The sequence below is a fragment of the Corvus brachyrhynchos genome, unplaced genomic scaffold (assembly GCF_000691975.1).
Source record: "Corvus brachyrhynchos isolate BGI_N302 unplaced genomic scaffold, ASM69197v1 scaffold152, whole genome shotgun sequence".
Classification (NCBI taxonomy): domain Eukaryota; kingdom Metazoa; phylum Chordata; class Aves; order Passeriformes; family Corvidae; genus Corvus; species Corvus brachyrhynchos.
Genome location: NW_008237447.1, coordinates 4787553 through 4803006, shown reverse-complemented (window position 1 = coordinate 4803006; position 15454 = coordinate 4787553). Strand labels below are relative to the sequence as shown.

General features: G+C 36.6%; 1 protein-coding gene across 1 annotated transcript in view; it reads right to left on the bottom strand.

Annotated features, from left to right (window-relative positions):
* Positions 1-1156: 1156 nt before the first annotated feature.
* GBE1 (glucan (1,4-alpha-), branching enzyme 1) overlaps positions 1157-15454 on the bottom strand; it is a 255997-nt gene continuing 241699 nt past the window's right edge. The window contains exons 17-19 of the mRNA XM_017731427.1: positions 12807-12924; positions 10984-11031; positions 1157-3179 (exon numbers count right to left, since the gene is read on the bottom strand). Coding sequence (XP_017586916.1) covers positions 3123-3179; positions 10984-11031; positions 12807-12924 — 223 coding nt within the window. The 3' untranslated portion in view covers positions 1157-3122. The remainder of the gene's footprint in view (positions 3180-10983; positions 11032-12806; positions 12925-15454) is intronic.

The window sequence follows — 15454 nt, the reverse complement described above, 5'->3', positions numbered from 1 at the left end:
TAAATTGAATAGAATGAGCAAGAAAAACTTCATAGGAAAGAAACCCCACAAAGTGGAGTTTTTTCCACTAAAATTTGTTTTCCAGAAGTACTCACCAATTTTAAACAATGACTCCATTCTTCATCTTTAAAATAAACCTCAGGACAGTAAAGCTTGAGTTGTGGGAGGAGGAGAAAACAGCATGGAAATTAAAATTCATTGCTCATAGAACACCGCAGTGTAGTGGACGCCTGCCTGTTATCATAATAACCACTTGGTCTGGAGAGTAAATCGAATTATTAAGTACAAAGAACCCTTCACACACAGAGTGCAAGACAGAGGGAAGGTCAGTCTGAAACTTTAGATGAACTGGCAGGTGAAGGTGAGCTTGAGTTCTCATGGAGTGTTAGAGAAATTGTGGAGCAACAACTTCTGTGGCCAGGGCTACCAAGAATTCCCAGGTGACGGGGAGGTCTGCATTTCTAAATGTTGAAATATAAATCCTTATCAGTCCTGTAGACTAAGAAAGGTTATCTTTAAAGAGTGTTCCTTCACTATGTCTGAATATCTGTGGAGAGCTTTGTGCCCTGGGATAAATCACCACAGACCACTTCATTTACTTCTGTGACAGAACTAAGGAGTGCTGATTTGAGGTGTGGCCAAGCAAAAAAGCTCTGGAGCTCCTGTGCTTCTCGGAGTGTGTCAGGCTTCAACCAGACATGGTGACAGCCTCAGAACATGACCGTAAGGAGGAGCCTTGGTTGCAATCAGAGTGTCACTAGAAGGAAGGTGAAAGCTTAATTTCTCTTCATAATCCATCAAAATTCAAACAGCAGGAGGAAGAAATTGGCTTTCCAGGGTTATTGCAAGGGAAAATTTTCCAGCCTTGCAAGACAGGCAGTAGCACTCTCACAAATGCAGAGGTGGGCTCCAAAAAACCCTAATTATTATGCTTTCTGTAGTTGCATGTTTACCTTGCAAATTTTGTGGTTCACTTTTACTAATCTATCACTATGTTAAAGAAAATATGCATAGGAAAAAATATTCTACCAATCTCATTATGATTTTTTTTTTGACCAAGACAAGTCCCTGATTTCAGGATGGGGCAAAATGTAATCTTTCAGTGTTAAGACCACTGTAAAATCGTTTTACAATGCAAGGAATGAAACCATATATGTATTTGTTTTCTCCTCCTCAGAGTTTATTTTGCATGTAATTTTACAGTTTTTACTTCACATCATACATTTATTCCTTCTCTTGGAAAAAGTTTTGACACAGACGCTTGCCTTGCATTACATTTTGAAACCTGGAACTGGTGCCAGTAAAAAAAAAAAAAAAAAAAACAAAAAAACAAACCACCCTATAAAACATATTAGATCAATACAATGTAAATATAACATGTATTAGAAGTTGCTCGTTATTTCACTACAAGGAAAACAATCTGGGAAAAAAAAAAAGATAATCAGCTCCAGTTGCTAAAACAGTTCAGTATATTTTATTTAAAGTCATAGCGTAACAGGAATGCTTTTATTAGCCCACAACCAAACAATGATCAAACTGGTGTAGAGGAAAATGAAGCATGATCCTATGGTACTCAACTGCAATATAACATTCTCTGCCACACAGAACATATCAGACTGGGGATGTCCACAAAGTCTTCTCAGTGTGAACTCTGCAAAAGACTCTTTTCCATCATGCTGCATTATTCCATCCCTTATTTTGCTTAGGAAGTAAGCCACAAGTAAGCATTCCAAGAACTGTGAATAGATTGTCAGTGTTGGCACCAACTCTTCAGTAGTTTACACAATGGTTCACAAAGGAAACTGGGTAAAATTATGACTTGGAAATGGTCACGGACATCTTCCTCTTTGGCTACTTTAAAAGTTAGAAAATTCAGATTTGTACAAAAGACATTCATTTCAGAACCAATTCAAATATGTTTTTAAATAAATGGAACAAAATAAAGCATGTCTCGTTAATTTGGTATTAATTTTCCAGAATACTCTGCAATACATTTTCAAATATACAAAATCTTACTCTTTACAAAAAAGTTGTAGCTCGTGAAGGAACTCACTTGAATTATCTTAGCAGCACTCCAATAATTAACTATCTTAATTTTAATCAAAAAAAACCACCTTAGTTTGATCACTGTATTTTGAGACTGCTTCTTCATGAGAAGCAATGTTTCAAAAGTTATAAAAGTGCAAGAACATCATCATGTTCCAAGCTGAAAGGCAGCTTCTGGAAGTAGTGAAATCAGTACTGCAAGGTCCTGATGTCAGTGAAATAAATGCAGTGGGAAGAACTGCACTTTAAGTACCTCTTCCAGTGTGGTATTGTTGCATTAAGACCAAAACATGCTTCTCACTGAACATTTTAGTGATCTAAGCAGAAGAGTTGTGTGACTTTTGTCCAGCTGCAACAAGTGAGATGCTCAGACTAAGCGATTAGGTGGGAGCAGATAACCAGCACACACAATAGCATCAGCAGGCCACCACTCAACCGGCCCGCTCGTTTTGCTGCCCAGCATTTTTGTGCATTTTTAATTAAATAAAAAATGGCAAAGTACAAGACTCTCAGAGGACCTTCTCATCCTTTTGGATAAACATTTCTAATTCCATGTTAGACTTCATTGAAGAAGAGGAGCCTCAAATTAGGTCCCACAAACCGTTAAGGCTGCCTTTTAGCCAAAAACTTCTGTTTTATTTAAGCAAACTACTTACTTTTAGTAAGAAGCATTAATATATAATGAATATTTGAATTCACTATCAAAATGAGGATTATAAGAAATTACAAACTTTGGAGCAGGATCACTCTTATCATTCCTGATAAAGTTCTGTAAACAACATTTTAATTGAGAATACCTGCTGCTTTGCAACACCTTAAGTGTAATTTTGTACTACTAGAACTACAAACCCAACGTTTTCCTTTCTGCCTCTTTGTAAAGCTTCCTCAAAAGAGGGTCTAGCAAGTCAAGAGCTCTGCAATTACATGTGAATATTAATCTTACATTTTAAACACCTAATATTACTATACTCAGTCTCAGAAAGCCTCCTTAGAGCAAGTTTTGTTATACTTAGTACTAGTACAGTGTATCAGCACTTCTTGGTGACTTGCTTCCTTGGTGGTAGTTACAGAGAACTTCACTTTGGGATATCCGTGTTCTGAAGCACAAGAGCCACTCTGCTTGGAATGTACACCTGGGAAAAACGTGACAAGAACAAGAACAGCTGAAAAACCCAGAAACCTTACAGGACCCAACTTCTTAATAACAGCATTTGGAAAAAATCCCCATATTTTAACTGTTAAAAATCTTTCATTTGTGCAGTGTTTTGGGTCATAAATATAATATTTAAAGTATGATTATTGACTGCTTAGTCCCTAGCACTGGAATTACACAAGATAAAAATTTAAAAGGCAGACTGATTACAATCTATTTTCAATCTCTTTTCTACTTTTTTTTTTTTTTTTTTTAAATATCTCATCATGATATATTTTAGGTGGCTACCAGGAGAGGGCCTCATATGACTTACAACGACCAGTTTCAGAAACCTGAGGACATCTAGGTCAACAGACTGGTCAATGATAAATGACAAAGTTTTGCAACTCCCTTCTGCTGTGAATTACAGTTGTCCCAAGGCCTGTGATGTCATTTGCTACAGGTAAATACCAGCAATATGACACAGCAGCATATTGTTCACACTCTTGGCATGTCTATGGAATGTCAGTGTCTGAGCAATAAAACTCACTCTCAAGATTGGACAGAATCAAAATTAACCATGTAAATGATCGCATTTGTCTTCCCCTTTTTTCCCTGCATACCACAAAAATAACACATATAATCAAAAGAGTCCTCATAGATCACAAAATGTGGCGATGTATTTTTCACGGCATTACTTCCAAGCTGAGCGGTCACCATCAGCAAACAAGACCGATATGTGCTATCCACCAATTACCTTGATACACGGTACTCCATCAATTGTCAGGTCTATGAATGTGTTTTCTGAACAAGTCAATAAAAATGCAATTATAAAAGGTAACACAAGATTGAAGATTATTGGCTTCAGTCTGACAACATCCTCTTTTAGACTATCCTTCACCTCTGTGGAATGTCTAATATTCTGCAATTTCGACTGCGTTATCTGCTAACGAGAGCCTGATGGCATGAAAGGCTTTCATTGTTTTCAAAACAGAGTAAAGCAATAAAGGAAAGAGCTTTAGGAAAAGGAGAAAAAGGGAAAGAACAGCTGATCTTCACTGAACCAGACAGAACTGTGTCCAATGCTACTTGAAAGGCAGTGAACATAATGATTTCCCCTAAGGTTTCTGTGATAAATAGCTTCTATAAACCTGTGCAGGAGAGGAAACACTTAATGAAGTCAACTACCTCAAAACATATAGATAAAGGAGAGATTTTGAAGTTGTGTACTGAGAAATTCATCGCTCTGGGTTTGGATGATGAAGTGAGAAAGGAGAAGGAACAAACAGAAATAAGTTTTCTAAGAAAGAATTTGTAAAATGTTACTTCAGTTAAGAGAATAAAAATTAACGTTAACAGAGGACACAGCAATTCTCAGTTATATTCTGGTCAATAATGTGTCAGATCCTAGGAGGAGTAAATTAGCCCAATTCCTTTAAAGTCAATTTACATCATCTGAGAATCTGAGAGCAGTGTGGATCATCCAGCTCCAACCACTTCACCGACAATCAGGATTTTAAAACTGGTTTAAGCACAATTTCAGAATTTGTGCAGATGATTGTATTTAAACTAATGACAGATGTGTTTTCCATTTGCTGTGAAGAGAAGTATCTGCCAGCTTATTACTTTAGTCACATACTTTGTCCTTACCTAGGGAAATTAAATATGCATTTTAGAGTTTTTCATGTTGGTGGGCTTCTTGCTAAACCATAGAAAAGCCACATATGGCACTATCTCCTAATCTTATTTCATTGGTCAGTGTAACCACCTCCAAGGCTATTTGCTACAAAAAGCAACAATTAAGGCATGAACAATGAAAAAAATACCAATTGTTGATTAAACATATTAATAATTACAAATAAGATTACTAATTATTCATTCCACTGGTGTACAATTTTTTTAAAAGGAAAAGTACTATACAAGTATTAGATAATACTTGTTACAAATACATAAGTAGTATTCCTTTCCCCCAGTCCAACAATATTTCCAGAAATACTATGTTCTGTGTGCTGTGGCTTTGTTACTTGTTCCAACAGACAGAACTCAGAACATTTGTGTGATGGACTGAGGAAGAAAAATGTGACCAGCGAGGTTGGGAAGATCACTCGTCTTTCCTGAGGTAAGGTGCAAACTGGAAGATTATATGCCCAGGATCCCAGCAGGGTTTTCAGCCCAGATTTCTCACCTCCACTCCTCCTTCTGATAGCCTGAACCACAGAACTTACTCAGCCTTTTCACTCCAATATTATTCCTTTTCTTTCAGCCCCTTTCACCTGAATTACCACTCTCGTAGTAACATATCCCCTTAACTTAAATTTATTTTCTCCATATTTTTCCTGACTGTACTGACTGTTTCAAGCCATTGTACCAAGTTGACTGTGCTCCAAGCATATCCTTCAATCTGCCACTAAATGACACGATTAAAAAAGCCAGGAATCCACTGCTGACAGGATAAGTTGAAATGCAAGCGTTTTATTGTATGTTTGAGACCAGACACCTTCAAATATATAAAAGTATGGACAATCCTTAGCTCTAGATATGTCTGGATTGGACCTTCAACATTCAATTGATCAATGGTTCACTCCAATTCAGTGTCACCTACAACTGTGCTCTGTCTCATCATGCTGGTCACTGCTCAAGAGTCCAAACAGTATCAGTATCCTCGATACCAAACAGCAGCTGGACACTGGGCCTCTGATTGCTGGCATTGCAGTGGCCCAGCCAAACCCAGTGACCCAACAATCTTATCCAGCCCTGTAGATCCTCAGCTCTTAGGCAGTAATGCTGCAGGAGACCACCTTGAAAGTCTTACTGAACTGACTGGAGTAACCTTGTGCATACAGCTTGAGTCATTTCATCAAGACAGCAATCAGGCTGACCATGCATGTTCTGACTTTGCTAAATCCAGGATGGCTTTCTGACTGACCCATCTCATGTAACCCACTTGCCTGGACAGAGATTCCAAGAGGAGGTGGTTCTTGACTTCTTGAGGAACTTCCCTACAGACCCCTCAGCCTTCCTTTTCAGCCTTAGTTCAGTTGTCAGAAATTTCCCCTGGCCACTATGATTTTTCTCAGACAATAGCCTTGCAATCACATCACTGAAATCATCCAAGCCTCTGGGTGTATCTCACTTATATACGGCATCTTTAACCTATTGCTCTGCCACTTTATTTTCAGTGGTGCACTGTCACACAGAAAGGGTCTGAAAGCAGGCTTTGCCCTTGGAGTCAGAGCCGAAAAAAGGCACTGACTACTCCTGTATTGTCCATATTGTCCATCAAAGTTTTGAGTCTTCCCTTTGTCAAGGGACTTGCCTTTTTTTTTCTTAAGGTGCTCTTCCAATCAGTGGATTTGCAAAATCACCTTCTTGCCCTTCTTCATTATATATATAGTATACAGCCTGAGATATATAGCTATCTATAAATAGACAAGTATACTGAAAGTACAAAGAGATTTCCTGATTAAAACCATCACAGGAAACCTAGGTATTCATCAGCAAAAAACATTATCAGAGATATGCAATTTTTTACTTTTTCCATATCCTGGGAAGCGTGTCTCAGAAGTTTATTCTTTCATATACTGTTGCTGAATTATATACTTTCAATTACCAGCTTCAGTTCTATTGATCTCTGTTCTTTTAACCTGCTTTTTCTGATCTCAAGTTTTATCCCATTCCTGTCTCCTTCACCATTTCCCAAGGCTCACTTGATGAACATGGACAGAAGTGAAAACCCAAAGAACAGAACACTAAAGAGAATTTATTCATAGCTAACCCACATCTTGATTCGCATCAATCAAATCACCATCAGAGTCTCTCTTCTGGGTCAAGCTTTCTGCTCATCCTGAACACCCTTTCCAGCCACTTCCTCCCTTCCAGGCTCACCCATGCTGGAAAGGCCCTCAGGAGACCCAAACTCCCTGCTTTCAGCAGGGTGAGCTCTGAGGTCAGACCAGGTTATTCATGTCTTTAGATCTCAGCAAATTGTCCCTCTGCTCTCTATACCAATTGCTAACTCACAACCTCGAGCCCTCTAAGGTTCACACAAACTCCACTACTTTAGGAAGCCATCAAGACATCTAAAAAGACACTCAGGAAGGTTCATGAGGCCTTTTCCGATGGGGGAGTGTAACATGGGAACTGGAGACATCAAATCTGTTTGAGACAGGATGACTCAGCTGCAAAGACAGTTTTTGACAAAGTTAACTTTCAAACATTTAGTCATAAAATATCACTGAAAGTCTTTTTATTCTCAATTTGGCAGGAATGGAGTAACTGCTGTTACTTCATCAGCAGATGTGCTAACAAAGAAGATGGTGGGGGACAGGAATCTTGTTTATAAATCAAATACAAAACAGGTTTTTGTTAGCACCTTTGACCTTTTTATACTGCATGTCAATATGAGGCAGTTACACTGTCTGCAACGAGGCAAGTCCCACACAGATGAAGGCTTCTGGCATTCAAACAGTATCTCTAGTAAAGAGACAAAAAAAAAAAAAAAAAAAAGGAGATTTTTTTAAAGCCAACCGCTTTGCCACCAACACACATGGAGTTCTGTCACGATCATAGTCTATTCATGATGGCTATCTCACAAACAGGGAAAAAACAACTGGTACTACTACTGGCCAGGAATGCAAGATGTTTTCAGCCAAACACTTACTCCTTATACGTTTTTTCCTATGAATATCCAGATAACTTCAAGGAAAAAAAAAGACATTAAAAGAGTTAAGAAGAGTACAGGAATACTACATGTAGGAAGCACCTGTGAACAGCAGCAGCTACAAGCAGAAATATCACCTTATATATTCCAGGAGAGGACTAAAATACTCAGCAATCTCCAAATGTATCTAAAAACCCACAAGCAAGAGATTCTGCAAATGACAACTGCTACTTTCAGATCTGTCAGACTAATTCAGTACCAGGTGCAAGCACAACTGAAATTGGCTGGAACTGCAATGAACTACTCTTCATCTGACTTTCAGGACTGGAAAACACCAAGCCCTAAAAATAATTTCAAGGTCATTTTGTAACAGATGGGAGAATTACTAGAACTCAGAGCTAGATCAGGCACTGCAGAAAAATACTCAGTAGCACATATTGCAGCTGGTAGATGCAGAAGGCAATGTCACAAGAGTCTGTGCCAACATTATCCCAAACTTTTAATTAAAATGAGGGCTTTAGACAATCTCCTGTCCCTGTATCACCACTAATTGTCACACACGGACACTATTCTGAGAATATAATTAACCATCAAAGAATAAAATAGATGATAGCTCTTCCTTTCTGACTATAATTTATTATACAAAACCTCACACATTTTGGTTTTCATTTTGCTAGATATTGCACATGACAAAGAAGGTACGCTTAAAAGAATGTGAAGTTCTGCCTTCCAATTTGTTTTTCAATTTACAGCTATACAGCATGAATATGCAGAAAATAATTTCTTAGACTGTCTTGCTTCATTTATGCAAAAGAAGTCCATATATTGCACAGGGTGTGTCTCAAAATTGCTCCTGTATTATCTTCGCACTCTTCTTTCACATTGACAAAAAGTACTCTAAAAGAGATGGCAAAACCCCCTGAAAAACAAGTAGACTGAGAAGGAAGATAGGATAAAACAAAATTACTGACAGAGTAACTTTGGAAGCATTACATTTGCTGGTGGTTTTAAGAAGTCAAACAACCAATGAAGATGAACAAATGCATTTAGAAGTCTTAATCATCAAGAGCTAAAAATCAAAAAGACCTTTCTGGTATTAAATTCTGACTGATTCACCTCGTTTGAACAGTTAACTACAAATGTTCTTTCATTTAATCTGTATATCTGTGCATGCCAGGGGAGACAACAGTTAAAGATTACATCAGTCCCTTAAAATTCCATACATAAATCCTTATCATGAAAGTTATTTAAATGAGTATTTTCAAAGCTAAGGTCACTAAAAGCTTTTAGATCATTTCAGTCTATGGGAGTATTTTAATTTGTCCACAGACTCAAGGAAGCAGGAAGTTGCACTTTGACATTGAATAGTATACATTGAGGTCAAGGTTAAAAACCCAAGCCTATAATAAGGATATTCTTAAAATAAACTACATAATTTCACTTTCATTTAATGTGAAAAGATTATGTCACTGAATGCCAAAAATAGAGAATCAGAAAAAAGACAGCACTGGGGACAACAGAAAAGGAATACTCTGACATCTATTTATTTTTTTAACTAATTGGAATGAACTACAGAAAAAGTAAATCTATGGAAGTTGAAATATGTTAAGCAATTATATTTCACAATAAATCATATACTACTTTTCCAATGACACAACATCCTCTGCAATATTCCACTTAGCCTTATTACTCAGTTCTGTTGGTGCACAAAGTATAACCCCCCTCCATTTTCATATAAATCCAAACTTTTGCTGGGGTACAAAAAATTTAGTAGGACACTTATTGATAGCTAGCTCTTTCCTACAGTAAAATTCAGTCAAGTTGGATACCTTAGAAAAGACCAACAAAACATTTTGAGTGACATGTTATTAAAATATTATACTACTTCTTCCCCCTGCCCCACACCTAAATTTCACATCCAACCACAAAAGCCAAATTCGTTACCAACAAATGAATTAATCCCTAAAGGGACACTAAGATCTGGCAGGGGTTGAAATGTGTGTGCAGCACTTAATTTACATCTTGCAAAGAGATGATGAGACATAAGCAAGACTAAAGGTTTGTAGAAGCATTGAAAAAGCACACAGCTTTTATAAAGCATACCCCAAAAAAGACAAGTATGAGAATACCACAGTGGAATTGTAAACAGAAATGAAGCTGTGGTAAAAAGTGACAAAATGGTTCACAGCTCGTTATTAGAAAGTTTGATTACATGGAATGTTATGTACATTTCATATATTTGTTAACAATCCATTATAAAAAAGCAGTGAAATGGAAAAATTAGTACAATTATTTAAATAAGTCATATTACAAAGGAAATTTCTGTGCACTTTCTATGGCATTTTCAGGGTGTTTCTGATGATTTTGAATTCTGGCCCTCTAATAGCTTTACTAAACAAGCCTGAAAATTGTACAGTGAAATGCTCAGCAGCACTTACAAAGCTTCATCTTCTTCCAGGATTCTTTGCTCCAGGAATTTCATATCTCCCTTCTTCTCATTTTGATATGCCATCTTGAATATTTCTTTTATTAGGTGATTTTTTTAGAATGAATCATGTCACATTTAATCTTTTATTTTTGTAACGCATTTGGGTGCTATTTAAGCTTGACTTGAGAAGCAGAATTATTTGCATGTGATTTCATTTTGTCACGACCCTCTGGGCATGTTTTGCTGACAATGTTTACTCATACACCTTAAGGGAGGTGCATCTGTCATTAAAAAACTACCTCCTTGAAGTTTGTGGTGGAGGAGGAACTAAAATTTTTGAAAGAACAAACTTAAGTCTCATGCATTATGAAAAGAGAATAAAATAATTATTAAATGGCAGGAAAATAACTTTTATGAGTTTATCAGGGTGGCATCATACATTACTTGAAAAGAAATCTGATGGGAAGACTTTTGAGTTGGATTTTAGAAAACTGCAATTAAGCCTAAAGAAACACCTAAACAGGACAAATTACCCAATAACTTCAATGTAAATTGCTATTTAAAATAAAACATCTTTGTTTTACTGCAAAATAGCAGCTGGAGGCATTTACTGTAACTTCTGTTCTTCCTTACGTGAAGATCTATTTGCTGAATTTAGGTTTTCCAGGTTTTTTTCCCCAGTTACTTTTACTCGGTGTCCTTTCACTGGTATTTTACCTTTATTTGGTGCATGGGGCATCCTCTGGGGGGTTGGCTGAAGGTGGTCTGTGAATTGTGAATATGAAGGACGTGAGAGAAAGTTTACCTGACCCACGCTGCTGGGTTTCTTTCTTACCTAGAGGTGCCATTGCCATGCCACAGCTTATGCTGCACAAGTGCATTTGCTGCTGTGTTTGCCACATGCCTTATCTTCCACATGCTCCTAACAAACAGCAGCTTCACATTCTGTCATTCTTTTTTCTGCCTTGGATGGCTTGCACTCACCATCAAACGGACCAAATGTGAAATATACATTCCGAATTACAGTTAGTTGGCTTGCAAAAGTTAGTGATAGATAATTAAGATACTCTCCAATCACCTAGGCAATGTATTTGAATTGGGCACACGAAGCAAGAATTCTGGAAGCATTACTTTGCTACATAACCTTCAGGAATGAAATCCTAGACCTTTCATTTCAAATTAGCACAAATACTTACCCACATTATGAGGACATTGTCACATGCAGATACTTTAAAAAAAACCCCACAAAAAACCATTCCTAAGATCCTTTACATCAAGCACAACGAAAGCGCAAAAATTTTTTATGTAATGAAATTATTTTAAATCAGGCAAATGAAAGAAATGCCAATACTCTGGATACAGTGAAAGAAAGAGAGGGAGAGATTAGAAGTGACAATCATTCTCAGGAGTTTAGATCTCATGAGAAAAGTTTAGATGTGACATTAGAAATTCATGTTCCGTTCTGCCATGGAAGAGGAGTGGCCCACACAAATCAGTGCAAATGCTCCATTTTGCAGGCTCTTAAGGTTACAAGTGTAACTTATTTGCAGGTGTTCATGTGTACCAATACACCTGTGCATAGAGACACATACCCCTCACCCACACAAATGTTTTAAGTATAAAAATCTACTCAGCAATATAAGTGTTTCGAGAATTTTTTCAGTGAACTCTTGCCTTAATTCTCAGCCTTTTTGAATCTTATTTTCTTGTGCTTGTGAGCATACAGACATATGTGAATGCATAAAGAATGGGAAATATGTGCACATATATATGTATACATAAAGAATGGGGAAAATATAGTATTCAAATTGCTAATTGTAATGATTCTGATTTCAAGAGCAATTAAGAAAGGTAGAGTTTTATTAGTGACCACCTCAGCTAACAGAAATTGTATGCAAGGATATGTCTCCCAATTCATCTCAGGTGATTTGTTGGAAAGTCTTTGTCCGTTACTCATACCACTTTAGAGATCTTTGAAATTCTTGATGTGAACAGAGAAATTCTGTTCCATTTGGCAAAGTTTTTCTGTAAACTGAGTCGGAAAAAGCTAGTTGGCAAATGCATGATTTGCTGTAATTCTTAGAGTTAAGCACATGATTTTAAGACAGCAAACCAAGATTCAGTTTCTGCAGAGCTTCAAACAAAGCAAGCATGAAGATGGAGTTTCTCAGACATGAATATAAAGCAAATTATAATATCAAGAATAGTAACTCAAAAGCATATTAGTAGGTTTTCATGCATGTTGGCAAGGAACACTGTGCGCCAGACACTGCAAAAGTGCATGGAAATATAAAAGTAAGGTTGAAAGAGAAAAATTAGTTAACATTATTGGTTAAAATCAAATCATAATGTTATTATCTCTACTGTATTTAGACAAAGGTTAATTTCAGGAAATAAATTAAAATTTCCCCCTCTCCCAGATACTAAAATAGACTCTATATTTGCCCAAAGAATTGCAAGACTTACACAGATTAAAGTAGAATTTAAAAAAGCAAACAAACCCCCTCCAAACAAACAAACACCCCAAACAATTTACTTACCATAATTGAATTAGGTCGATAATTGTGAGGATATTCTTCAGAGAAGTACTCTGTATTGTGGTCCAGCCTTTGATGCCCTCCATATTCTCCAGCATCAGAATCCAGAAGGATTTTATACTTAAAGGCAACTGTTAAGGAACTGTGCCAAATTACTCTTAAACAGGAAAGAAATCAAAGCAAAAAATCTAGAACTGCAGGAATGGAAGCATGCTGATATATTCAATATAAAGCAAAAATCATAACAAACCTAAGAGTGGAAAACCATTCAGAACACATAGAAGTCATATGAAGTTTTGTCCTGAAAATTTAACTTTAGCATAGTGACTCCTATGAAAGAGAGTACCTGCCAGTGTCTTCTGCAATCTGCCATGAATAATAAGTTTATTACATTACATCAGATATGCACAGCACTTCAGGTGACAAACTAGACTAAAAATGTACCACTAAACAAAAGGATGCATTTGAATTGCATTTAAGAGGTAACATAATTGTGACCATCAAAATCCATCGGTATTTAGCAATATTTTACAGTCTGTCAGAATCTGATCAAGTGTCAATGAGAAAAGCATGTAATTTTACAGAAGAAAACCCCACAACTCCTTTGAGAGTCTTCTGAAAAAAAAAGTTTGAATTATTACAGCACAGAGGAACAAAAGAAAGAATATATTCTAAGAGAAGTCTTTTTAAGAGACAAACATTCTGACTGGAGTTGTTAAAATGGGTTGAATTATTTAACAAAGTGTAGCAATGAGTTGGAATACCTGTAGTTACTTAAAAGGATTCTAACTGATTAAGTGAAAAATAAAAGATAAAGTTGAAACAATAAAGTCAGAAAACATAAGGAAATAAATGGGGAAATAGAGATCTAACTCATGTTCAAAAGTCAATTTTTTCTTATATGAGACAAAACCAAATAGAATATTTTAATTTTTTTATTATTTCAGTACCTTGTATTTTCTTGATTGGACATAATTAAAGCATCTTTTTCCCTCCTGAAATTACAACAGAAAGCAATCCCCATTGCCCACCACCCAAAAAAGAGAGGGAAATAACAGTGCTCTATAACCCACAATCTGCTTCCTCTATTCTAAGCTGTGGAAGAATCTTAATAAAAGTCAGTGGTTCTCAAGCTGTTCTTGGGCTTCTGTGTTTGCTCAACCTTTTGAAAACAGGCCTGCTCAAAACCTGAAGGATTGTGATATAAACAGAATTGTTTTCAAGTCTCTTTACACAGTTCCATCAGATGAGCTGGAAAATTTCCCAACCACCAGCCTTATTGATTGAAATCTCTAGTGACAAGGAAGGCTGAAGCATGACATCACACAGAAGTAACCACAAATTTCCTCTGAGACACTTCAGTCTAGAAGATTGCAATGAAGAAAAGTAAATGCACATGAGGAAAAGAGCAAAGCTGTCAATTATCTCCCAAACCACGAATGGTAACTAATCCCTTCCCCACAAGTGTTTGCAGCAAAATGAAGGAATGGTCCAAAACTGCCAAGCTAGTTGTTGAGTTCTACAGGGCAGGTGCCCAAAGATCCTCATGCTTGTTATCTTTCCTTATTAAAAAAAAAAAAAAAAATTTGGAAAATTATACTTTGCCAGCTTCAGTCCTCAAAGGCCTTCATGTGCACACCACACACACCTCTCCCCTCCTTTATCTTATAAACACGTTCAAATTACCATCCATTTGTTGTCATGTACAACAAGCAAAGCCACAAAAATACAAGATCTAGTCACTCTTCAGTGTCCTTTCAGCAGCAGCAATGTCTGCTACTGTTCCACTACATTTTTTATTAACATGGCAGGAGAATGTCTCCATGGAGCATTTCACGGCTTGCATCTGTGATCTACACTACACATTACATTTAATAAGTTATCAATGTTGTTGAAAGTCCTTACATGTTTAATGATTCCCTTAAAACTATTTACAGCAAATGCCATCGTTATGGCCATGCTGTTTTAAAAACAATTCATAAAATTATGTCTGTATTGCCAGAGAGCACTGCTGAAGTTAATATCACCATGTCTTCACACATATATAGCCTATTTTGTGTAAATACTGTTAACCAGATCCTGAATAATGGGGTCACAAAAGAATTTTAAGATCTTAACAAATTAGATATTTGGCTGGGAAAAATAACTGGTTTGGTAAACATGTGCATTTGCCTTCCAACTTAAAGCCTCACAAAAAAGTCAGTTTTCACATTTCAGAATTTTTCAGGCATCTAGTTCTCTGAAGATTACTTTCACAAAAATGTTAAACAACAGATGTACATTTTAACTAAGTACATAATAGAAGGATTTTTTTATGCAGTGAGGTCTCTTTTGTTTTAGTGACAGTGTTGGAAATACTAGCCTGTATTCTCACTGGAAAAAAAAAACCTGAAAAAACCAAACTGATTTCTGTTCAGTTTGGTGCTCCAACTAAACTTCCTACCCACTACAAGGGAGGAGAGCAGGAAAAGCAATGAACCCTTGTATAGATAGAGCCGAAAATGGAAAAACTGACACATTATCTACCATATTAATTACTGAATTACTGTGCTTTCACAATGTTTTGAAATACATACTTTAACACAATTTTTAAATTTAATCTTCTACATGTTTAGTGACACATTTGCAAAGTAAATGCAAATCATACAATA